The 27,363-nt window shown below is 41.5% G+C and overlaps 1 protein-coding gene across 1 annotated transcript; it reads left to right on the top strand.

Annotated features, from left to right (window-relative positions):
* Positions 1 to 2,914: 2,914 nt before the first annotated feature.
* si:ch211-107n13.1 (uncharacterized protein LOC798535 homolog) lies at positions 2,915 to 25,880 on the top strand. The gene is made up of 2 exons (XM_034696968.1): positions 2,915 to 3,133; positions 20,720 to 25,880. Exon 2 carries the CDS (start codon positions 21,432 to 21,434, stop codon positions 22,794 to 22,796), a length of 1,365 nt encoding a protein of 454 aa, XP_034552859.1. The 5' UTR covers positions 2,915 to 3,133; positions 20,720 to 21,431; the 3' UTR covers positions 22,797 to 25,880.
* Positions 25,881 to 27,363: the final 1,483 nt, after the last annotated feature.

Genomic DNA, 27,363 nt, shown 5'->3' with positions numbered 1-27,363 from the left:
TTATCTCTCTCTCTCTCCTGCGTCCCCCCCTTCTCCTGACCTTTTCTGAGCCAGTCATGCTGTGTTTTATGACAAAGGGGATGAAGGAAGGAGGGTGAGTGGAGGAAACACAGAAGGAGAGAGGGTGGTTACTGTGAAACGAGCAACATGTACTTGCAATCTCTGCCTTTTTCTGTGTGTTCTATTATTAAACAAACGTTGACATTATTCTAGTATGACATCAAAAAACGTCCACAGCTAATTCATAAACTAAAGGCAGAAACAGGTGGATTATAATGAACAACTTTGAAAGAAACACTTAACAACTACAAAATTAATGTTAATAGACCCCCCCTGATAAATAAGTAACATTTCCTGGTTTTATTTAATCTTAATTCATCCGATTACCACAACATCAAAGGGTATTAGGTCAAAGTCTGTTCAGATCATGTGTGAAACACATTGATTGTGCAGCAATGAAAGCTGAAAGTCCACTAAGATAGTGTGAAGTGCACTGTTTAGACTCATTCATCAACAGCAGAAGAACAATACTGATTAAAACACAACAACCACTCCATCAAATGCTGGACTAATATTAGTTAACACATCACTATGAAACTAATCAGGTGGTAAGCTCCTAGTTGTTTAATTAAGTAAAAATTAAAGCTAAGTCATGAGTTAGGTGAAGTAGTCTGCTTCTTTGATTTGATCTTTATGTTACAAACAGGCAAATCATGTATTCCAAAAAAATACTTTTTCTTTTACAAGATTTATAATAAAAATGATTGGCTTCATATGCTTCAAAGTAGAAGTAGGAGAAGAATGAACAGTTCAGCATTAAAAATGTACAATACAAAATATAAGTAAAGAAAAAGAGTAAAAATGAAAACATTAAAAACACCCTTTCTCTATGTTTGGCTGGGTTCTTCTTTGCACTTTGCTTTACGTCAAACAAAACAAATGATATTATGACCATTTGAAAACTTAATGGGGGAATTGAATAAGATTTTGATAAGTATTAATGCAGCAGCACGTACCATTAACAGCAGCGCTTTTTGATTGTCTAAAATTAGCATATGGTAGCATGCTAACATGCATGGGGTTAAATTACTGCTTTCAAAAAACTACTCAAAAAAGTGCTACTAGCCAACACAAAAAGGCGACTCACTTACATAAAGGTGAGTAAACATAATGTCTTATTTTAAACTACTTAAAATAACATGTTAAGCACAATAAACAAGTCTGCTACAAGTTAGCATGCTACTGCTTGGGCGCATGTTAAAGTCCTACTGTATGCACTTAGCTAAAATCAATGCAGTGCATATGTACAGGCTCCAGGGCTAAGTGGCTAACATAGCTGTAGACTTTCTGTTTGTTGTGTTCAGTGCAAATCTTTGGGATAGCTTCAAGAGTACTTGACCTGCAGCCTGTTGCACCAACTGGGTGTAAGTTCAAACGTAGCCTAGTTTGAACGCAACTTCTCATTTAGGATGGCGTTTACACTCCACTGACGTTTTGGGTGTTGCACCAGCTGAGATAGTTCCAACGTCAGCCTAAGTGACAACGTAATTCTTACACTTAGCTCTTAGTAGGTGTAAAGTCCTCCTTAGAGAACAGGTTGCCATGGTGCGTCGTTTTGAAAGGTGGGATGAATTGGATGATGAGGAGATACAGAGGGTTCTCTCAACTATATTATGTTGGCAACGCGATATCCCTGAGAGATTACATCCTTTAGAAAAATATGATGACCAAGATTTGCGCTCCTGAGTATTAACGTATGTTGTAGTTGATCATTTTACCACTCGATGTCACTGTTATTATAGACACACCGTAGATTAAGGCTTTAGGGTATAGTTATCACCTTAATTTTGTTTGTTTCAGCTGTTGGTCAGTTCTGAGAAGATTAGGCACGAAAGATAACAATACATCAAAATTGGTGCTTTCCTCTGATTGGCTGCTGTAAGTGTAAACATCATATCTGCAACAATGTTTTGGTTAGTTTGGACGTTACGGTCTACTAGTTAAGATGAACCTTACTTCTCTGTGGTGCAACCAAACAACGACACAACTTAAGTTACAAACTAACTAGTTTCAACGTGTGGTTTAGGGTGGACTTTACACCCTAACTTAGGACATAACTTACAAACAGCTGGTGCAACATGCTGCTGAAATGTAAAAGAGGAAAATGGCAGAAGATTAAAACGTGATTAACCCTAACCCTATAAATCAAGGTGTCTTTCCTGTTGAATGTCAGGATTTAGCATTCATGGTTTTCCTTCAAAAAATGAAAAAAGAAAAGTTGTGTTTATAAGAAAACAAGTATGACTCACTTTTATTAACTGAACTGCTGTTAATAGGCTGTTACCATTAGAGTCACATAAGAGAATAATACAGCATATTATGGCTTTTTAACCTATCTACCTACCTATTATTATTATTATTATTATTATTATTTTATTACTTTAATCATTATTATCTAAACCATTGTTTTAACATGTATTCATTTATCTTATTTATTTCTTGTGTTCATCTGATCTTGTTATCTCTACCTTATTTTTTACTTTTCTTTCAACTCTTACTTATTTTATTAATTTTACTGTGTTGATTTTCTTTTATTTTTTGGGTATTTCTTTTTTAATCATGCCTTTTATAATTTTACCATTGCTGTTGTTTTCTGACTGTCTGTTACTCTGGGAAGCACTTTTATGTATGAAAGGTGCTATATAAATACGGTTGAGTTGAGTATCTTCAAACACGATCACGTGATTACAATAAGTTTGTACAGATACTAAAACAATGTTTACCAAGCTTAAACACATAGCCTAACGTGATGTTATATTTAACACCTTGGTCTCCCCCTAAAACTCGCGTCCCCCCATATAGCTCGCTCTGCTCCCCGCAGGCTGCACAGGAGTCGGTTTACACAGCCTCACATACCTGCCCACTCCTCCTCCTCCTCCTCCTCCTGCGCTGCTGGGAGGTCGGGACTCCCTCTTTATCGCTGCTGCCATGCAGCGGTCCGTCAGTGTGCCAGCAGTCAGCGCAGAGCGCAGAGCGCAGCGCACCGCTGAACAGACCGTCTGAGACACAGAGCAGCTCCAAACCTTTATCGGGATTTGAAAGACAACAGGAGAGGATAAACTGAGCGAACACGGTGAGCGAAGAGATGACTGTCACTTTTAGGAGTTCTGTTTTAGATAGATGTGTGATTTGTGTTAGGTTTTCTGGTACCGATCAGGCTGAGTTTGGAGTGATTGATCCGATCAGTGATGTTTACTTATGTTCTGACTTTTCCTCTTGTTTTGAGTATGTGGCAGCTGCTTTTCTCAGTAGCTTTCCACTAGTGAAAGATTGGCATGGCTTGATCACACATTAACTGAACCTTATGTGAATTGAACAGCTGAACAAATACTAGTGACCAAAATGAAGCCAATACTGCTTTGGTGCTAGGTGTCTGTGGGACCATATGGTGACATTTTAATACATAGCCTAATAGTATGGGATCTTTTTTAAAAACTTTTAATATAAGTTAATTTGTACATTTTGAACAGTCTTCACCTCAATAGTGCACGTGCCTGCCCTCATAATGTTTAAAGCAGGGTTCAGTTTGTCTGTCCTGCAGGCTGAGATCTTTATGGTGTGTTTATGACCGGTGCCCTATAAGGAAAATCCTGTTGCAGCAGGTCTATGATGGATGTCAGACTAATCTATAAACAACAGGACCAGATTTAAAGAACCATAACAGTTTTTTTGTGCAGCACTTAATCATATGTCGTGTAAACCTGTATGTGGATCCTGGTTAAAGTCCAGTCAATAACAGCTTCATGATATGGAGAGGGTAAGAGAGAGCAATGATTGACCGCTGAGCTCTGATTAGTCGACCCAGGGGCAGCAGGTTTATCCCCTCTTACCTCTGCTCTATGCTAAATATTTACATCTGGATGAAATCAGGGAGACGGCACAAATGAGGCTCTGGCTTTCATACGTGTAATCAAGGAAGAAACCTTTTTAAATCTTAAACTTAATTGAGCATTTTTCTAACAATTAGTGTTGATTTTAATCAGCTATGCTAATAAAGACAGATATAATCATTATCCTTAGACAGCGTTACCTGAGAACCTACTATGGAACAAAAGTAAGTTTGAGACCTGGGGGGTCATTATGCAACACACCCACTCTGAAACTGAAAAGACCGTCTCCTCTGAGGAGACAATCACATGGCCTCAGGGTCAACTCCACCTTGACCCACCTCTACCGCTCCCACCCTGTCCTCTTTCTCTTTCTCTCTGCTGATATGTTTAATGCATCCTGAGTTGGTGTGATCAGCATGGGGTCAGGAGCATAAACAACTTAGCAGCCCAGACTAAACAGACCACACATGCCCTGTAAACACATGCACCCTGCGATTCAAAAGGTGAGCACGTGTTGGTTTGGCCTGTGCGCAGCAGCAGCAGGAGGTTTAATTCATGCTTTCTGATGCAGAGCATGAACAGGCTTAACTGTTACTTTCCAGAGGGAGAGGTGGTCTTTTTTGTCCTCTGCATGAGACACCACAGTGGTCAAAGAAAAAGGCAAACTAAAAATTGAGTTTAGTAATCAAAGTGAAGGATGTTTCTTAAGGAGTCTTCATTCTAGTCTGAGAATACGTTGAAGCTTTCCTTATAGTTTAAGATGTTTAAATGAATGCCCGTCATGCATTGTGTAACATGTTTATTTAGGGACGTAGGTTCAAACCAATCTCCTCCCCACCTTGCTTCATCGTTTGTTTGTCTTCTAAATTGAAGCCCACAAATTTTCTCCATCTTGTGTCCCAGCCTGAAAGTTAAAATGAGTCACAGCTCATAAACACCTACAGCTGACATCAATCTTTCATGTTGCGCACTTTTTTTAAACGCAGGATACAAACATCTCTCCGACTGAATACCAACCTGCAAAATTACAGTTTGTAGCAGTCGTAAACAGTCCCCCCCTTTTCCACCTCCCTCGGTTCATGTAGCACTGTGCTAATTCTGCAGCTGTATTTTGGCTGCATCTGTGTTTGATGCTGATCCCAGCAGAGCAGACAAGATAACCTCCTCCCGCTGTAGAGCGGAGCGCCCGGGGGCAGCAAGCACAGAGCTGCTCGTTCTAGTCTCCGTCTCGGGTGTTGACAGGAGGTCTGACATCATTAACATGACTAAATGAAATGTAATTTAGGTCTTTGCCTTTTCGTTTGGCTCCTAGCACCAGCAGTGATAGTGATGATGGTGGTGGTGTTGATGGTACAACACTTGGAAAAAGGCTGCAGAATCATACTGGCTTCATGATTTTTAAGGCACTTATAAATATCCATGCTTTCCCCAAACTGTAGCTGAAGCTGAGCATCTGTCATTCTGTGGATCTCTGTTGAATTTATCATGGGGTATAATAGCACACCAAGATTTCTCTTACTCTTTTATTTTCAATTTTCTCCTCTTTATGCTCTTACTCAACAGTGTTTTTTGAGGCTGAACAAGTGTATAATCTGATCGTTGTGAGCCACATCAGTGCTGACTGCAGAGAACCAACGGAAGCCACAGGATATTTCATGGGTTTACTTCACAATGGGCCGCTCATGTGTTTCTTATCACTTAAAGTTCAGGCGTACCGCAGCAACATTCAAGGCATGGTTTTGCTTTCCTGTCCCAGAGCCCCAGCCTTGAAAACATCACATTTTAAGAGGGATGTCAAACATTTGTTCTGTTTAATCCCAGTTTTGTTGCATGGTTGCATGAAAAGACCCCCGAGTTATGGCGGGAAGCTCGAGTGTCTAATTAGAGGGGAAAATGTGCCCTGCTAATGACATCATCTTCCCCCTGGCACTGTGTTAAACAAGCATGTGTGTGTGTGTGTGTGTGTGTTGCTGAACAGCAGCTGGTTTCAGACATTTGACGTTCACAACGGTGTGAGACTTCAAGCACTCACACACAAACCATCAGGCTTATAATTTAGCTTTATTGCTCCTTGTCGCCTCTTTTGGGCCATTGTGCCGACACTCTGTGGGAACTTCCTTGCAGACCGGTTTCAGGAAGAAGTATTTGAAAAAGAGGAAGAAGTTGCAGCTTCTTAGTTTACAAAATAACACATTCAGGCTGTAGCTGTATGATAAAGTAATACTCCCTTTTACAAAGAACTAATGGCTGAAAAAGGAAGTACAACCGGCTATCTGTGTACCAAGCAGATTTTTCCCAAAGAGTATTGGAAAGGCTTTGGATACGGCCTAAAATGCATTAAAGGCCAGTGTACAATTCAATGCAACAATTCAATATCACAACACATTAGTCCCCGCAATGTTTCAACCTGTTTCTCTTCTCCAAAACATTAGCATACACAGAATTAACATTAAGGCCAGCAACAACTGTGTTAGCATCAAGAGGAACTAACTTTAGGGAAATCATTTTTGCGTTGATAGCTTGCAACAAAAGTGAGGTTCTAGCTTGTGCAACAGTAGCCAAAGCTAGAGAAGTTAGCATTTTTTCATCACACACTAAGAGATATAGCATACACGTAACCTGACATCAGTGTTTCTATCATCCATTCTTAGAATCAGCTAACTTGCGTGGTAGAGTTGACTGTCAGCAGTGGTCCATAGCCTAGCTTCTGTTGGTTCTCTGGCCGGTTTCTCAGCAAAGGGCCTGAGCTGACCCATATCCCCTGTGGGTAAAGCACTTACCATTGACAAGCACCTCATACAACCCCACTTTAACCTACTGGAAAACAAAAAACAAACATACAAAAAAATGAACTGTCCCTTAATACACGTACATACGAATATTTGTACACAGTGCTGCACTCTGCAACTCGCCCCGAGCATGTCTCACATAAACTGGCAAAGCATTACAGCTGACATATATTGTAGCTAAAGGCGGGTACACACTACAGGATAATCGGGCTGATTTTTGTCCTGATCTCCCCCTTATGATCAAAGCAAGCAAAGGCCCGATTGTCTGATGTTTGCAAACGACATGGTGTGTTTTTCCTGAGGTGTGGGGTGTGTTAAGTGTGATTTTGTCCGGTCAGAGCCGCTCGGAAGGCCTCAGAAGGAGGGATCGTAAATAATGAGCATGTTTAATATTTGCGACTACAAAATCCTGTAGTGTGTGGGATGCTCCGAGAGGAGCCGAGCACGCACAGTGTGTAATGTCACCGGAGCAAAAGCCAATCAAGACGCAAGCTGACTCAGCTGACTGAGGGAAGAGGAAGTAAAAACAAACAAAAGCATGACGCCAATGAAAACAAAAGTCTCTTGGAACAACGAAATGGAAGACCAACTGGTTGATTTGTGGCAACAGCATGAATGTTTATATAACGTTTCATACAAAACCTACCACAACATGATGGACAAAGAGAAGGGTTGGATCTTCCTGTTCGTCCGCCATGTTTGTTTATACCGAAGTCACGTTTTACTACGCGAGATTTGGAATATTGAGCGTGAAGAAACTGATCTGCGATCTGTCTTTTGTTATCATCAAGTGTGTAGTCTCTAAATGTGTGAAGGATGAAGAATCATATAATGTGTGCCAGCCTTAAGAAGACACGCCATTAATACAATTTGATACATGAATGTCACATTAGCAAGTGGAATAACAGACGTTCTAAACTCTGTTACATGAGAAATAAAACAATGATCACATTTATGCCTGGACCATACAGGGTTTCAGTAAGAACAGGTATATTCTAAGGTTTTTGTTAATGCACTGGTGTTAGTTGGGTAGTCCGTGTCTGCTTATGCTCAAACCTTGTATAAGAATCAGTATAGTAGGAAGAAAATGGTATGGGTTCATCTCCAGTTCAAAGCTAATATTTCTTCTGTTTTGTCAACAAATGCGAGTCTGGAATCAAATCCACTGAAGTGGTAATTTTTTAAGGGAAGACAGATTTCCCAAAATAGATGAGCCCAGTGATGTAGCGTTTGGAGCCTTTATTGGCTGGCTCATCTGTTGACGGATTTATGTTGCTTCACTCTGGAGAAATGTCCTTACACTTCAGCTCGCTGGCAGAATCTAAATCTGCACCAAATGTTTGTACTGAAGTGATCAGTAGCATAATCAGCCGTGTCATTCTCTGAGGCCTGAAGTTAGTCTGGGCTCTTACATCACCGCCAATCTCAATGGGCTCATAACTCAATCTATAATTCATTGTGGGCAATGAAATCCCTGAAACATGAGCTGACAGATCTCCATCTCCTGTCATTCCCCAGTGTGTGTGTGACAGCTGTGAGAGCAAGCTCTTCTCTCCTCAGCTCTCATATCCCCGTAATTGTTCACAGTCCGGCCGAGCGCCTCTGTAGCTCTGCCACATCCCATCACTTCAAACCGATGCCGCGCTGTCTGCTCGACCGTGATGAAGATGACACAAGCCTGGACATTCCCTACGACACGGGGGGGGGGAGGGGGGGGGGGCAAAGACGCAGCTCCTCAGACTCTTAGGGCTCCTCCAGATGTTTTCTGATTCTGACAGGAGCGGGGGGAGGATGAGGGGGAGGGGGAAACGAAGGGGTGTCCTTCTGTGGCACTTGGGGGGCTGTTTGCGAGGAAGCAGGTCGGTCCATCAGTAATGAAAGAGGACAGCTGGCAGGTTCAGCGGAGGTTAACAGCTAAGTGTACATGGCAGCGAGGAAAAACAAGAGCTCAGTCGAGGGTCTTTGTGAGAGAGATTTTTTGGTGACTCTTTTTCTTGAGATTGAAGTATTTTTGGAGGAAGTAACTCTGTTTGAGGTTTTGTTTTAGGAGGATTATTCTTGGAAGTAAGGCCTACTTTCTCAATAAGCTTTTTACCATGAGGATAGGATTTAGCAGGAACACTTTGCCAATACATGGGAGGTTTTTATATTTCTGTGATTTCTTTTTTTTCTTGCTAGTGTACACGACTCCTTGGTGAAACATGTCTGGATGATTTAAATCAAAGTGTGGCAAGATTTGTGAAGTTTTGGCTCCGCTTTTGTCACTTTAGACACAGTTAATAAAGCCATGAGGAAACACAAGGAAGCAGATTTGCATGACTGTTATTATTCATTGTTACACAGGAGATTAATAAGGACTTAACTCTAAAACGTGCAGGAAAAAATCCCCACTTTCATTGCAGTTAAAGAGCACAAAATTGTTGAATTCATCCTTTAATTATGTATCTAATAGGCAGTGTATGAAAAAGGTGCCTTTTAAAGAGCCTTTCCTTCAATAGAAGTGGTACAAAGTCGACCTAATCAAACTGTGTTGAGATGTCCAGACAGCAAATCAATGCTGGCACATTTAAAGTCCTGTAGAGTGTGCAGTGACACAGTTGGGGGGGTTGCTGGATGGGATTTGGCACTACAGTCTCAGTGTTTGGGGATACAGCACAGCTGGAGCAGCTTTAAACCCTAACCAACCCCAAACAGGCCTGTCACAAGTCCTCACAAGTATGTGTCAACCTTTTTACTGCTAACATCAGCAACACGTGTTTACAATAACTACGCAAATGTTGTGTGAAAGTCCTTTTGGCAACCTGGTGTGTGTCTGTGAGAAGAAGGAGGGGGCACACAGATGTTACTTTAAAGTCCTTTTCACACAAGCACAAAACTACTGTTTTTTTAATGAAATCGCCAGGGTGAGCTGCATGTGTGAACGCAAAAGTTAAAAGTTTCACCTCGACTTTATTCAAGGTTGAAGTAAACTTTTTGTGTGAATCTGGGTTGATTTGATGTGAGGCGTAGCAGGAAAATCACCTCAAGGCACAGCGTGGTGTTATGACTCCACATCTTTTCGACTGGTTCAAGATTTATGCTCCTCTCTGCATAAACGTGCCATCACTCATGCTTTTTCACACTTTCCTTGTTATTGTGAATGTGTCCAACTATACATACTGATACAAAAGCAACAACCGTCATCATCATCTGAATCTTGCTTTGAAACACCATCTTGGACTTGTTTTAAACATCTTTCTACATCATGTCTTGCCTCCTGAATCTCCTGAAAATCTGGGAGCATGAGGGACATAGATCCAGGCCAATCTCCTCCCCACCTTTCCTTGCTTCATCTTTTTTTTTTGTCTTTTAAGTTGAAGCCCACAAAATTTTCCCATTTTCTATCAGCCAGCTCAAGAGTTGATGGACTGGCTGTCCAGAAATGTTCAGTGCATGTGTTCAAAAGACTCTGGCTGAGAGTTCTTGATTTGCTTCTATTCTGCTCAAGTGATCTCTGACTCTAAGTACTGAGTATCAACACCTCTTCTATAGCTTTTCGGTATGTTTCAGTCACTTCAAAAGCAGGTATTTAGGTGTCTGTTTTCACACCTCTAACCACGTTTTGACATTACAGTTGATTTTTGCAGGACTAACCGTCTTCATCCACTGAAGTGTCTTTTTTCACTCTGTTGAAAAAGCTGACATATGCCGGGCAGACTGTAAAAATGTGCCAACTTGTTGAAATGAAACATCTGGCAGCAGGCCAGACATGCTGTCTTTCAGAGCAGCCTCACCAGCTGAGAGTTTAATGAGGGTCCGCAGTGTGGGAACAGGCCTTCATAATTCAAGACACCAGGAGACTGAGAGATGGGCTCAGATTTGTGTCTGTGCTCTTGACTGGACAAACAGCCTCAGGTTGGGCTTTTTTGGGGGTGGGGTAGGAGATCTGTGTTACCCGTAGTTGCAAAATGCATTCCTGGTTCATGGTTGAGCTGCAAACTCACAGTAGGTCACTGTGGTTTATGCTGCTGGTCACATAAGTCAGGCTGGCATGTGCAGGGAGCAGCGGCAGTCATAAATTACAAAGCAATCCAGCACCTGGACGTCTGTTTGATGAAGCCCAGATCTGGACACAGAGAGTATAAATTCAACACTTTCCTCGACACACCCCCGGACACTGTCTTCAAGAAAAATATTCGGATGACAAGTGACTAATTTTGGCACCAACAACCCAAAGAAACCTTTATCAGTTCATTTTTCAATTCACATCAGAACCTGTGGTGTTTTGGTGTTTATCTTAAAATAATCTTTACTGATTATCATTCATTCTACGACTAAAGCACCTTTTCTGCATTAGGATGTTTGCCATCCTCAGCTAGGAGAGATTTTGTCCTCATTAAAGGTTAAATCATCCAACATTTACTGCTCAGCTCGAACACGAGGCTCCATGCTCACATCATTTTCTTAATGTATGAGCTCACTCGTCAGTAGTTCACTCATCGACAGTGAGGTTCACGCTCAGGCTTAACATTCCTGACTGGGAGGCAGGTTCAGGTGTCTCCTGTGTTACAGTGTGGATTATTAAGTTTCCTGGCACCTGTTGAAGAGCTCATGTGAGTGACTTTGACTGCAGTTAATTCCATCTTTAGGCTGTTATTCCTATTATACTGAATCATCATATTATTCCTTAAATAAAGTCAGGATACCTTTTCAAGTGTAAAGTACAGATGTTAATTGTTGATGTACCGTTCTTATGGCTGTAAACACTAAAAGTAAACAGTGACTCAGAAAACATCAGAGCTGTTTAATTATCTACAGTGAGAACACAACTCGTGCACCTTTAGCTGTGAAGTTTAACTTTTCTGTTGACAAAAGCAGGAACACATGTGAACATGTTATCTTAGCACAAATTATCTCTGTAAGCGCTGCATGGGCGTTACGCTGTTGATGCTGTCCTGTTTTCATTTCTGTGGTTTTAACATGTTGACGATCACGCACTACAGCAGTCACTCAAATCACATGGTGATGATTACTTTAAATTATTATCACGAATGAGGCAGTTACATTATTTTTTCACTATTACCACCACTTAATCTGAATAAATTCTAAATATATGTTTTACTCAAATTTTAAAAATCAGCTAAAATGTATTTCCTTGTTTGCTACTTGTTTGCAAAGCTAACAACTAATAAACTTGTTCTCTTTTTAGCTAATTTACGAGCTTAATAGCTATGCTTAAAAGTGTGTAGTTGTTATTAGCTAATTATTTAGCTTATGAGAGACTTGGCCTTACTGACTTAGCATCCAGTTAGCTAGAACAGTGTTTAGCTTATAAGCTAGGCTAATGTGCCTTTATGCTCATTTTCTCTTTAAAACAAACCCCCTAAAATTAGTCAAGTTACATTTTTAAAAGATTGTGGTTATTGTGCTTTCTTCTCTTTCTACAATTGTGTTTTGTGTTTTCTTTGTTTTAGCAGCAAGACATTTTGGCTAGTTTTAATAAGCAGCTAACGAGCTAATTGGCTGATAACTTTCCAGTTTAGCTAGTTTGCCTAATTTGCTCAATTAACTGGGTTTTTAACATTAACATGAAAAGGTTTTGGCCATTTTAAGTAACATACAGTGGATAGCAAAAGTCTACACACCCCTTTTAAAATGCTAGGTTTTATGATGTAAAAAAAATTAGACAAAGATAAATCATGTGAGAACTTTATATATAACATGAACAATTCAATTGCATTTTTAAAAAAAAATCTTTTAGGGGGAAGAATAAAAAATAAATAACTGTTCATTTTATAGGTCACATTAAAGGTGGGAAAAGGTCTGACATGATATATCTTGATCTTGTTTTTTTACATCACAAAACATGGCATTTTAACAGGGGTGTAGACTTTTGCTATCCACTGTACATGCTGCCTTACTCATGCTTTTCTGTTTTCACTCTCGACATCTTTGTTATCTTTAGCTTATTTTATGAGGTTGCCGAACATGGTCTACACCCGTCATATTCTTGAGTGTCACGTGTCTTCTCACTGCCATCTCAGACTCTACTGAGGCCTGTCTTCCTTGGTTTGTGGCTCCACAGCTCAGCTGTCTCTTCTGTCATTTGCTTTGAATGACAAAGGAGCTGCAGCAGTGAGTTGAGAGCCCATCTTGTCCATTTTACGGTTTGGGAGGGGGTCTATTCAGGTCGGGGGACTCTTAAGTCATCCCAGGTGGCCTGCTGCTGCTCTACATGAATGTGGAGAAAGCTTGTAGGTAGCCTCTAACCATAGATCAAGCAGCTAATGGAGCTCAAGACCTCACAATGGTTGATAGGATTTACAACTGGCTACCAGGCTTTGTCTTTGAGGGGACAGTATCTTATGTGTCCCGTGCCTCCTTCACTTAGATTTTATTGTCGCCATGCTGTTATTTGTCCCTTTCCCTCCCTGACTAATGAGGCGGAGCAACCAGGTCATGATGTATGCGTAGACCTGGAGCAGGGTCATTGTTGTGGTCCATTAATAATGCAAAGAAAGACCGGTGTGTCTCTTTGTTTGAATAATAGAAGACCCTGCCCCCTTACAGACTTCTTGAGGTGTTTGTCTGCGCTGTTGGTTAATGACTGAGCCGGGCAGAGTCATGAATCGTGTCTCTTTAGCGGCCATGCAGACGCTTTTATCCACACTGTAGAGCATCAATGTGCACAGATGCTTCGCCTTGACATAAAGACATGTTTGAATGAGGCTTGGTTCAGACATTTCTGTCCATTAGTGATGATCATTAGTCTGTGTCATTCTTAAGAGTGGTGCCAGATGTGAGCATAAAGAAAGTAAGAAATACAAGACAACAGAGACAGAGAGGAAAGACGTAAGAGGTGGACAGTTGGGTCCTTGAAGGCAGCAGATGCCCCTCATCTGTTTGAAGATTAATTTGACAGGTAAGCGTGCTGAATCCATTCTCACAGAGCTTCAAAGGTGGTCCTTGTGAATTTATTAACCTCTTATCTTGTGTTTACCTCACTGAATACATAATTCACACTGAGACTTCCTTTGACCCTCTGATCCGAGCCCAGCTGCTTTTTCTTCAGATACGCCCTACAAGCCCAGATGAAATATTTCTTCTTCTGTGAGCTCTCGTGAAGCAAACAAACACATCCTGGATTTTCAGGTCTTTAGCCTCAATCTGGGGCACGGCTTTCCCATCGGAGGAATGAGAAGAGCTGTGTTTTTTCACTGTCAAACACATATACAAGAGAGCAGAGTTGATAACAAAACCTAAACATGACCTTTGTGTTCTCAGTGTTGCAGAGAGGTTCCCATTGTTTGAATGAGAAGCAGTTCAGTACATGGTTCTGTTCCCGTGACAGGTCCATGTCAGGGCTGTCTGAGCGTCTTGATGTAGCATGACACAGAACATCTGGTTCCTCTTTAGCTGCATGGGGGCGCCTGCTTAAGCCTCCCCTGCAGGCTGGACCATCCGCTTCACAGGGAGGACACGGGGGAGGAGAGGAAGGGAGAGCAGACAGACAGACAGACAGAGAGGGAAGTTTAATTAAAGAATGGAGAGTTGGAATTTGTAGTAGATGTTGACACACTGAACTAGTCAGTCATTAATGTTGGGATTGATATCTTTTTTACAATAGATAGCCCATAGATGACTTCAGTGTTTGAAATTCTGTATTTATGCTGGTTTCTTTGGCTCTGTATCCACGAAGGTGTCCCTTCATAATGGTAACTATGCACTTGGTCTATTAACCGCTGTTTTTAAAAGACTGACCATTAGCATGTCCTGTAATAAGACTCACACAGTGGCTATAATGCTAATGTGTTTGACTTGACTCTTTGACTTATGAGAAACGAAAACTTCTCCATATTGTTCCAACCCAAGAATTTTGCGATGAATGTAACCGACAAGTTTTGCAACTTTCTGCATTCACACATCCTCAAAACCCCTGAAAACGTCCTTCAACTTTCTGGTGGGCTGCATGTGTGAATGAATACCTGCACAATTTACCTCCTGACTGCTTGCACTTCACCTGCTAGCCCCTGAGTACACATAACATGATTCATAAAAAACACCAGAAGTTGCAGAAGAAGAACCATATTTCAAGTCAAGTCAAGTCAAATTTATTTATAAAGCACATTTAAAACACAGCAGAAGCTGACCAAAGTGCTGTACAATACATAAAGAACACAATGTGAGACCAATCAAGCAATCATTTAAAAAGAGACAAAAAAACTACAATGAAAGCACAGCATTGGAAATGAGAACCTATTCATGGCTAGAGGACTCAAATGCTAAAATATAAAAGTGAGTTTTGGGGAGAGTTTTAAAAGAGTCGACAGAGGGGGCGGCCCTGATTGAGGAGGGGAGGCTGTTCCAAAGATGAGGGGCCTTTACACTAAAATCATGGTCGCCCTTCAGCTTATATTTTGACCGGGGAACTGCCCTCCCTTCAGGTGCGAACTACAAAGATGCCTATCCGTCTGTTTGCATGTAGTGTTGATATAAGTGCCGGTTTCTGTTGCTTCATCCAGTCATGTTGTAAACCCTAACCCTAACCCTTAACACTGATGGTGTGCAGAATTTCTTTGGAAACATCATTAAGAATCTGCTTCCAACATGTTCTGCTTTGTGAAACTTTATAGCCAAACAACTCCACCTGACCCCTTTCTTATGACCAGTAGTAAGTAAGATTTTACCTTCTCTTAGTTTTACAATCTAATTGTTTCAGGATCACTAAAAAAGTTAAATCTCTTGTCATACTCAAGAAAATAAAGCTAAGAATTCAAATGATTGTAAAGCAGAGTGTTCTCTTTTACTACTGTCATATCTTATTTCTCATACAGTGACCCCTCAGATTTATCCTGCAGCCCTCTGGTTGGGAACCACTGATCCATATTAAAATATAGGTTACACAGTCACTTAATGTCAACTCTCAGAAAGAAGAACATCTTGTATGGAAAAGTAAAACAATGTACACAGTCCCAAGCTCTACAAAAGCGTTTAAAAATAACACCCAGACACAGGGAGTGTGAAGAGGAGGAGACAGACAGGAAGAGAGAGAGGGAGTGGGGGTGGAAATGAGAGGGTGAGGACGCCCTGTGACATTTATATGAGATGAGGAGAGGTGAAGAGTGGGAAGGAGGGCAGGGGGATAAAAGAGACAACGTAGCATTAGGAAGCAGAGATGAGAAAGAGGGTACGATTCATAATGACAGCCTTCAGAGAGAGATACTGTGACGCGAGAAAGCCCTCTCACGTTTTTCTCAAACACTGAGATCACAGGAGAAGGTGCTCGGTGCTAATTTGGCTTATTATGGTCAATGGACCCTAATGGTGGCCGTTGTTCTCCAGTAAAACCTATTGAGCCTCTGCTTCACTCTGCAGATTGTTGATGCAGATTTCTTCTCCTTGAGATGCGCTCTGTTTATACATTCTGCTAACAAATGAACAGGAGACTTTTTAATCCACTCATATCATTCGTCTTCTCCATTTTGCACCATTTCTCACTGGGACATTTAGTCCCAAACAGCCATCAGTCAGCACTGTGACTCAGATTTGGTCACATGACATCCAAGATAGCACTTGGAGCAAGAGATAACCTCTTAAAGTAGCTGGTTTCCTTCAAGCTTTGGTGAACGCACACAACCATAAAGATCAGAGGGATGGGAAAAGTACAAAAGTAGGACAAATATGGACGCTGTCTGCATTGTTGTTGTGGATTTCCAGGTTATGACTGTTGGGTCTACAGGGATTAAAAGGTGCTGTATCCAGTGCTTGCCCCCTGTATTTTTGATATCATCTCACATATTGTATTCCCCTCCCCCTCTTTGGTAAGCCAACATCAGGAATAATGACTTTGTATAGGCTCCTGTGGCAATAATCCCTTTTTTTTTCTTCGATAGATTAACCATTTTAAACCCAGATGGAAAACAGATTGTTCCAGAAGAAAGGTGTCCACGCACACTAACCCCTGTTCCCACTTCCTCCTCGTTTTCCACCCATTTTTCTGGTTTCATGCCCCACTCAAACCCCCCCTTTTTTCCTCTTCCCACACCTGTTACAAGTCATCTCTCCTGGAACCTAAACTAATACTGGCTGACTTTCCCGAGCTCTGGCAGCATGACATCTGGAAAAAAGAGCTTTCTCTCTGTCAGGCCTTCTTCCTCTGTGAATTTATAGCGGCACACCATTTGACATGCTGGAGCTTCTCATTAAGGGAAGTGGAGACTGAGGGAGGTAGATGGTTACGTTAGTGTGTAATGTCACCTTCTAATAAGGGAAGGGGATCAAAACAAGGCTCTACTGAGGACCCAGTTCCCTAAAATTAATCACATTTGAGCTTATCAATTTTGTTGTCCAGTCTTGTGGGTCCTTTGACGTAACTTTATACTGTATGTTACATAATTTAAATCAAATCACTGGTGCACAAACAAACCTCAATTATCTGAGTTTTTGACTAAATTTGAACACAGAAGAAGTCTTGCGGTCAGTTGCTTGGGAGGATAGCTAAACACGGGATAGCTCTGGAGTTTGCCAACATTTTATCAAAGTAGAAGAGATAAAAAAGAAGACAATTAGATTTTTGTTGCAAAGTAATTTGCTGCATTGGGGATGCAACATCCATGGCCAGCATTGTGCATTAAAGCAGATAGAAAACCTCTATCAACTCTATCTGCTGCTGCTGTGAGACAGTCATCATCCCTCCTCACTGAAAGCAGCCGTGGTACTCACCTAAACTTTGCAGCAATTCATACAAGTGAAAATGAGTTATCCAATGCTGAAGTGTATGTTAAAATCTGCAGGATAAAAGCTAGGTAGCTGGCTAAATAAATGAGGTGACATTATGATATAAACAAGGTGGGGTTGGTGAAATGGTTGTAGAGTCCTGTTGTTGTGCCTCAGTGAAAATATGCCTGAGTTAGCACAAAAGCTACATTTCAGCCGTAGTCCTAAGGCAGGTACTCACATAAAACATAAAACAACAAGTTTTAAAATTACAGGATGTCACAAGACAGTTAACAGGACACTACATGAGCTGACTTACAACCATATTTTACATACAAAACGTTTGTGACATTATACAAAACAGGATGGAAGGTGAGGCCAAAGCCACCAGTAATGGGCATCAAGTGAGAAAACAGATTATTCATGTGTGCATGACTGGTTTTTTTTTAACCAATGTTTAAGTGTTTTTTTTAAAGGTACAGTAGTTCTCAAGCTCCCTAATGTACGCTGGTAGTTTGTTCCAGGACTGTGTGCCTCTGACAGACACTACCATTTGCTGAATTTGGTTTTTCATCTCGGTACATCACAGTCCCCTCTAGTTTGTGCTCTAGTATTGGGTTTTTTTAAGTAAAATTGAGCAATGATGGAGGGGCAAGCCTATTTAAAACTTTAAAAACCAGACAGATGTCAGTGTAGCTTATGTGCTTATTTATCCACCAGTTTCAACTCTTCAATATCCAACGTGTTTTCGGTTGTTGTTTTGTGTTCTGTCACACGATTATTCACTTTCGGACGCATCAAAGATACTTAATAAACGTTGGATGGGAAACCAGAGGTTCAGCGTTTGTTTGTGTTTGACTATCAGCGAGCTCTCATGGTTTGTCTTTAAGGACGACACATGGATTCCCTTTTCCTGTCAAAGAAGGCTGTTCATTGTTTTACTTCACGTGAAGGAAGCGTTAAAATAGCGTGCGATAACTTTTGAGTTAGACCTGTGGGAGCAATAAGTACAACAATAACACAACACACGGAGCGTTTATCTCTAAAGGATGGACTCTAAATATGTTTTAAAGGGACAAGAAAGGAAACAACTCCCACCTCTCTGTGGCTATTTATCAGACGATAAGATGTTCTTTTTGTCTTTCCAGCTTTTACTAAATCATTTTTCATGTCAATGCAGAGAGACTGACAGGCCTGGCAGTCTTAAGTCCCTTTATTACTTTATGACCCTCTCCTCTTTGCAGGGAAACCCCTTGATGCCTCCTGCTGACACTCAAAATACACTTAGAAGCTAAGGCGTAAAACTAGAGCAGATACACAAATATACCCATGACTGCATGCACACACACATGCACACATACAGAGACACATGATAACCATGCTGGGTTGTTTTCATGCTATAAATACTCGTCGGGTAGAGCCTTTCCCATTATAGACACGTGCAGCACCCCTCCCCCCTGTGAACCCCTCATATAGCACGAGAGCATCAAAGATATGAGACGTCTGTGTAATGTAACCCCACAGTTTGTAGTTATGGTGTGTTTAGGGAGGACGGAGTCACGCTTTGTGTTTGCTTTAAAGTGTCATTTAACTTTTTAAAGGGGCTTGTTAATTTCAAAAACAAGCTGTTTAACTATGACTGTGAAAAAAGTTATTACTTCAGAAGTGCACGAGGAGGGAATGAGTGTCTGAGCTGCAAGAAACTGAGATATGTTTAAACTTTAAAGTGGTCTGTTGCACTGGTCCGTCAGAAAATTGTAAAATTTTGACAGATTTCCTCAGATTGTGTTCGTCTTTAATCATCAATAGCTCTGGTTACATGTGCAAGTTTTCCTCAACCTCGTTATATTTAATCTGATTAGAGATTCCGGCTTCCCTGTTTACATGGACGCTGAATAAAGCAACCTGATTGAGACGTGCATGCACATGCATCAAGCGTTTGATCAGAATAAAATCATGTAGACATGTTCAGGGTTGTTCTGCAGATCTAATGTGCAAAAAACAGTAGCAGAAGAGGCTGTTACCGCGTCATAGTACATAATGTGGGTTTTTTTCTGAATTTATTTAAAACACGTCACTGTATGCTAACACCTCCACTTACCCCCTAGCCGTGCACCACAGAGATTTAATTCCCCTCCTTTCTTGTGTCTGTGTCTCTGGAGGTCTGTATTTTATGTATTCTTTCCTTCTTTTTTCACCATTGAGACATTCAACAGTCCCAAGTTGTTTAAAAGCCTCCAGCAAAATAGTGGTGTCGGCTATGGTTGCATTTTGTCAGCTACCTCAGTGTCTCTATATCCATTCTGGCAATGACAAAAGCGGAAACTTTCTTGCATTACGCGGGGCAGATGTGTGCAACAATAATATTTTTTTTACCAAACCAGAAAGAAGTAGATCAAATGTTGGTTTTGACCCTAAAAACCAATAGCATATACACCACTCCCATGGTCAGAATTGTATTAATTCTGAATCAGACCATTCTTGCAGATTGAGCTGTTTGCATGAAGCATTTCCATCCAGGCTGTTTTTCCAGTTATTAGTGGTCCACGTAAACACTGCAAGTGGATTTTCTACAACATACTTAATAAGAGTTAAGGCAGTGTGCTTGCACTATAAAATGCAAGTTGTCACATAATACCACCATTATTTTAAAAACAATGCTCTTTTCAGCCACAAATAGTCACCCTGCATGTCTTCTTTTGCAGTGTATTCTCAAGGATCAGTCATACAGGATGTTGTATAAGCTGACTGCTTTCTTAAAGCCAACCTGAAACAATACTTAAAGTAATGTCCTGTGCAGTCACGCCATCCTGCGCCTGGACAAGAAACACAGACGCATCAACTCGTCTTTCTCCTAAACTTACAGGATGTGCAGTCCTGTCAGGAAAACAGGCACTCTGCAGTGTAAAAATAGACATAACTGAAGAGAGAGAGAGACACACAGATCAGTCATAAAAGACCGAAAGGGAAGGTTAAGAAGGAAAAAAAACTCCATGTGCTGTTGATGTATCAATATGTGTACACATTTTAAAAACATTTATGTTCAGTTAAGGCGTGTTCCCCCTTAACCTGTTTGCTTACTCACTGTTGACTTACACAGGAGTGTCAGTAATGTTTCAAGGCTTATTGTGTTGAGAATAAGTCAGAGGGTTATTAAATGCTTGCATGCGTAAGCTTTGAATAGCTGTTGGCTCTGTGCTTGTAACTCCCTCCAGCCTTAAATAAGCACAATCTGAGCTCAGCTTCAGGGACCTCCATCCTTCCTGCCATCTGGTCTCTCCTGCTCTCTCCTGTAGAATAACCCCTCAAACTAAAACCAACCTTTTCTCTCTCTGTCTCTCACAGGGGGGTTCCATGCAGGTGAGGTGAGGACAAGGACACGATCTGCATTTGCCCCATCTGTCCGTCGACAAACTAAGTGCCACGGTGCCGGCCACCCTCAAGTCACCTCAGCCACGACGGGCAACAAACAAGCTCACCTCAGACAGCCGGCACAAAGCAAATATCTGAGACCAGTATATCTCATTTCTTCAAGCCGCTGTCTCTGAAAGATCAACAGCAGAAGAAGGGTGTTGTTGGGAGACAGAAAGAGAGAAGAAAAAGTGGGGGAGGAAAAAGTAACCCTTTCAAAGTGCTCCCTGCCTGCTATTTCTGCTGCGCTGTGGGCAGGCAGCGTCTCATTTGGGAGTGATCTTGGCTGACAAAAAAAGGACTTTCCTGTGCCCTGCCTACCGATCCAAATGCCTGCATAAATACTGGATAGAGATATCATTTTGTCTGGGCTCTGACACTGCCCAACAAAGAGACTCTAGGCTATCTATAGAAAACATTACACCAAACTTTGACTCTGCGGTGTCCTGGATCACTACCTATCTATTACCCTTCAAGGAGTGTTCAAGAGCTGTGAGAAAGTGAGTGAGAGTTGGCAGTTTGCAAACTATTTAAACTCTCCTTAGAAGTATTTGTAACAAAACCCACAACTGCTCCCTGGGGGACGCCAGAAATCAGTCATTCAGCGCCAACAGTTTTGATGTCTGCCTCAGTTCAGTGAATCAACATGAAGCCCCTAACACCAATTGGATCCCCCTCTCCTCTGAGGCTCCTCAACAAGGGTCCAGACTACCTGCGCAGGCAGATAGATGGTGGAGGCAACGGACGCTCAATCAGCGCGGTGGAGAGACTTGAGGCGGACAAAGCCAAATATGTGAAGAGCCAGCAGGTGATTAACACCAAACAGGAGCCTGTGCTAGTGCCCTGTGCCACCCCACCACCGCAGCCCCGAAGAGCCTTTTCCACCACTGGCAGCATGACACCTCATCTTCCCCCTCGCCGGTCCTCAAACACCGCCTTCTCTACACTCTCTGGATCCTTCACCTCAAGAGATGAAAATGAAAACGATGACTCGAGGAAGGAGAACAGACGGACTTCGGTTGACGTTGAAGCGCACAACAGGAGCAATGTGAACAAAATGCTGCCCCCCAACCCAAGGACTCCTGGGAAAAATATTTTAGTAGCACCTCACAGTGCTCCTGTTCTCAGAAGAAGCACCGGTAAACGCATGCTGAGGCCGGACTCCCTCCTCATTTACAGGCAAAAGAAAGAGTGCAAAAGTCCCAGTGGGGCAGCAGAGGGAGAGAGTAATAACTCAGAACTGAAGGGTTATAGTTTTGTCCGCCGCCTCTTCCAGGGCTCCATGAGGGAGAAGAGTAGCAGCGGTGAAGGAAAAATCCAAAAGATGGTGATCGGTGAAGAGAAAGCACCATCACGGGATGGAGAATCCCGCATGTCTTGGACCAACGAAAAGGACACTACTGATGCTGGACTAGTGAGCCGGAGGTCTAGTAAAACTGACCAAGAACGCAGCCCAGGGTCCATCCCAAGCCCTGGGACTGGCTGTACACTTGAACTAACAAAGACTGGAGTTACAAATGGTACCAATGATGGAGACAATGATGGTATCACCACCAATGGCAACCACTCAAGTAAACCTGATGATCAGAACGACCCCTGGAAGAGGGCGTCGCCGCAGCCAGCACCCAGAAGGCGGTTTGGGGAGTTGCAGCGGTCAAAGTCAGATCTGCGTCTTCGAGGCTCAGTAGCACTATCAGAGCAGGAGCATTTCTTTGACTTCTGCGGGTTGGACATGGACATGATAGACCGCCTAGGTCGAGATAACTTCCTCTCTGGTGCCAGCTCCATAGACACGCTGTCGTTGGCGCTCCGCAGTGTTGGAGGGGACGGCTGTGGGGGCTCGGAGCCCAGCGAGTTCTCCCGACACTCAGGGGACGGGTTGTTTCAGGAGGAGCTGGCTGATCAGATTCCCACTGGAGTGTCAATAATTGAGAGGAATGCTCGGGTCATAAAGTGGCTTTACGGGTGTAAGAATGCTGCTCGAGAGGGACCCAAAGAGTCTACTGTTTAATACGGGGAGGAGGAAGCATGTGCTGTGGATCCTGAAGGTTTCTTTTCTGATAAAACAGTTAACCAAGAGACTTGAACGTCCTTATCTAGAGAGAAAAAAAACAACCAGTGCAATCACCGGATGTTGCATTCAGATCTTGACCCCTTTGTGCTGAAATTTGCAGCTGAAACGCTCTTCAAACTAAAAGTCAAAGCACTGAATCATCACTGAATCCAGTATGGGCTGTGATTGGCTCGCAGCCTCGCCACAATGCATCACAGAGAGCAAAAAAGGACTCTGTTCTAGTTGGGTTTTTTTCCCACAAGCATCAATGCAAGTCAAAGCTGCTGAGCTTCACAGAGCGGCGCTGTGATGAAATGTGATTTTCTTTAAATCTCAATGAGAATCCATTCACTTAGGCTTTGTTTCAGGCTCTGATTCCTGCACAAAGGGTTCACATTTCACAGCACATGATAACCAATGCTCCCCATGACTCCTCCAAAGAGACTGCTTCTTTAAATGAAAGAACAACTGCTACTAGTTTTATCTTGTCAAATTGATATATTGTATTTATAGATCCTATGGAAGTATTATGTGGGTGATAAAGACAGATGACTGAAACAACTTCTTCCTGCCAGATGTTTTGGTATTTGTCTGTTTGTATGGCTGTGTTAAGAGTGGACTTTGGAGTCCTCTCCGTTTGTATTTTATTTTTATTTTCAGTTAGTGACTGAACTGGAACAAACACTGATCTGGAATCAGCCCCTGTGACCCCTCCCAAGGCACATACGTGTATGTCAGAGTCAACTCAACAACTCTCTATTAATGACTAAATTAAAATGGAAAACCACTAAGCTATGTTTTATTCTGAACTGGAAAAATGTTGTGTGAGTGTGAAGTGAACCATGAGTACCTCATTCAAATCTGTCCCAGTTTAGTTTGTGTGTTGCATTTTTTATTTTTTTTTATTTTACTCCTTAAACGCAGGCGTTGGAACAAACATGCGAGACGCCCCTGTGGGGTTGTTAATGCACTGAGCTGGATAGAGGGAGAGGAAATGAAAGATGGAGATAAAGCTTTAACTGTTTGCAGAGACTCATCTCATTTAATATTAAACACTGAGCTGGATTCACCTACATCACTGAAGATGAGGATCCATGCCTGGCCAGTCAATTTCATCATTTCATCTCATTTTCCAAACCCTAAAGAGGGTCAGCTCTCTCACAGTAAACACGGTCCAATAATCACTCGTGACACAGTTATTGATTAACAGAGCTAATGTTTCCTGCTTGTTCAGTGCTCACAGATGTTAAAGGGCAGCACACTGCAAAAACTCCAATTACAGCAGGAGTGTTTGTCTTATATCTAATCAAAAATATTTCATTAGACTTAATACAAGCCGCATTTACATTACAAGTCCAGATAAACATCTTATATCAAGTTATTATGAGCAACAAATAAGGCCGGATTTTTTTTGTGAAAAGCAAAAATATCTGCCAATGCAGTCAGCAAAATTCCTGTGTTTCTTCAAATAAGACATTATTCTGATCCAAGAAACATAAAGCTCCTGTGTGGCACTTTTGATTTCAGTACATTTCAGTGCCCCCTCCAAACCAAGTGATACCTTCAATCCCTTTTATCCCTATTCTAACTGTCAAATCATGAAGAGCATTAAGTTTTTTTTTTTGTTTTTTTTTTAAAGCCTGGTTTGGAGTAGATCACGTTGACATCTACCCCCTGGCAGCAGTTTCAGACATTAAAACCATTTAAATTATAGTCAGTCTTCACACTGGTGGTCCTGTTTGCTTTTGTAGGTAATAAGAAGACATCTGTAGTCATTTCAGTCTGTTTTATAACCTGTTAAAAAATCCACACAGGAGCTTTAAAAAGTACCATATAATCTGGAATATAAATTGCCTTGCATAAAAGACAGTTTTGAACTGTGTTCCTGTCTGAACTTGCAACCAGCAATGTGCAGTAGCTCTGCAGATGTGTAGCTCTTTCTAGCACAATCCATTTTCCCCACCATGCTAGCTCATTCGGTAGTTGAGCTCAGCCTACTGTAGCATGGTTTGTCGTGAGGTTTGGGTCTGCCCTTTACCCCCTCCTCTGGTCACATGTCTAAATTTAAGAGTCCTTTTGATCAAGTCTGGATCCAGCATGCTTTGCATTGAAGTGGCTGTTTGCTTTTTCAAACACCATCTTCTGGGGCAAATACGGTAAAACAATAGGTATTAAAAGTGCGTCTTATACACTGAATATTAAAGTACATTTTTCTTACTACTATTGCATATATTTCTACTCATTACAAATAATTCAGGCCTTATTTTCTTGAAGTAATTTGGTTATTCGGACCTGACTTGCTTATGTTAAGTGTATAGAGATACTTTTGAATTGAAATAAGACAAACACACTCGCTGAGATTTTAGTTCTTGCAGTAGAACTGACAACTAGGAAAGGATCCTGTGAGTGCACTTTTGAAGAAAATAACACATTAAGACTTTCTATCTCATTAAAAGCAGTTTCAAATAAGAACATCTCATGAACAATATATAACCACTGAAAGTTAAAAGGTGTTCGAGTTGTCAAACCCTTGCTGTGCAATGCTTCAGGATGTCACTTTCACCATCTGGCAGACGTTTAACCTTCATAGCTGGCTCAGTCAGCCCTCCTCCCTGCTCCCTCTGATAACCACAGATCCTACCTCACTCCATCCATCCTTCAGTGATTCTCACTTTATCTCCATGAAAGGTCATTTCCATCGCTTGGCCTGGAGGATGCCACTGAAATATGACCTGAGGGTCTGCTGAGGTATGCGGAGGTTAGACTGAGAGGCGTTCAGGGTACGTTATATTTGAACATGTGATAAATTTACACAATTACTTACTGCTTCAGAAAGTTTCTTTCTGTATTCATCATCAGAATGGCACACTCCTGACACAACCTGGACTTTTGTTTCCCAATAAACCATTTGGTTGCATGTTTACAAAGAAGCTCCATTAAACTCAGAATCACTTTTTTTTATTTGAGATAAGAGAGATTTATCTTTTATTCCAAAGACGTTTGTGTATGATGTACACAGCCAATAAACACAAAGAGAAAATATTCCTGTGTTGGTCTTTTATTTGTTGTCTCTCATGTTTTGGCATTGGTTTTGGTACTACTGCAAATAAATAAACATTTTCTTATTTGTATAGCACATTTCATGCACTGGGAAAACTCAACAAGCCTTACAGAGTAAATGAAACAATAAAAGGCACACATTCACAAGTATGCAGCAATTAGAGGGTAGAGTAGGGAGTGTAAAAAGGCGTTTATGACTTGGACATCAGGATGTTTGGGTGTATTGCATCCCCAATGAGATTATTTATATTATTTATAAAAAAAAAAGTGCAGAAATTAATCAAAATACTTGCATTAAATAAGGAGAATCAGAGCAGTCAGGATCAGAACGTACTGAGTAGGCAGTGACTGAACTGCTCTCTAATCTCCTTGGAGGTTAACGGTCGACTGATTGTGTTGTGAAGCCGTCTCGTCCTTGACTCCTTCTCGCCTCCCTCCACCACATCACGTCTCATTTTTCACATTATCTCAAGTGGCTATGCGCTAATCCTTTTAGCATTCCCTGCATAGTACGCTCTTGAGTGAGCTGCAACAGGTTGTGTCTACAGACAGAGAGGCCTCTGTGTGGCCTGATGCTATGTCTACAACCCTCCACCCTGTCTGCACACTCCTCCTGACACCCTTTGTCTCTTCCCCCATTTTTAGACCTGACTCAGCTTTTTTTTTTTTAACACCAGTCAGCTGTGTTCAGGTGTTAAGAAAAACATGCTTTTTAATTAATGCTGATAAGTCTCCCTTAGCTTTGACCTTGATTTTAAAGGTGAAAATATCAGGTGACATAATTTGTGGAAATGGTCCATGATAGTGACATGGGTCTGGTTGTTCTAAAGATCCAGATTGGAGAGTCCAGGTTTTTTTTTACATTGGAGGATCGTTGTTGGTAATTCAAAAGAAAACTTGGATTGGATCAACAATTCCCACATAGAGCCTTTTAAGATTACCAAATCCAGATAACCAGGGCTCTAGATGGGGCTAAGTGTTACATACTTTGTCCACAGGGGGCACAAAAATCCATATGGACTTTTTTTTTTGATAGGACAGCCGTAGATAGACAGGAAATGTGGGGAGTAGAGTGGGCGAAGACATGCAACGAATGGTCGCGTCCGGGAATCGAGCCGGCGACCTCTGCAATGAGGACTATAGCCTCTGTATGTGGGGCGCTTAGACCGTTAGGCACCACTGCCACATTTTAAGATTTCTGTCAGTGAAAACAAACACAATAACAACCTGAATAGTAATTGAACTGTAAAATTGCAAGTCAATTTGGAGCTAAAGCTACCAGCCCATTAGCGTAGCTTATTACCAGGCTGTTTTAAATACTTGATTCTAATTGGTCGAAAACACCATAACAACAGTTATTCATTCTTAACAGCAAAACTGACGCCTCATATCAAATCAATCCATGGAAAGGTGTCTGGCATAGTTCACTTCTGCCTGTTGACACTGTGGCAAAAATCTTAGTTTC

This window comes from Notolabrus celidotus, chromosome 12 (genome assembly GCF_009762535.1).
Source record: "Notolabrus celidotus isolate fNotCel1 chromosome 12, fNotCel1.pri, whole genome shotgun sequence".
Lineage (NCBI taxonomy): Eukaryota > Metazoa > Chordata > Actinopteri > Labriformes > Labridae > Notolabrus > Notolabrus celidotus.
This window is presented reverse-complemented; position numbering and strand designations above follow the sequence as displayed.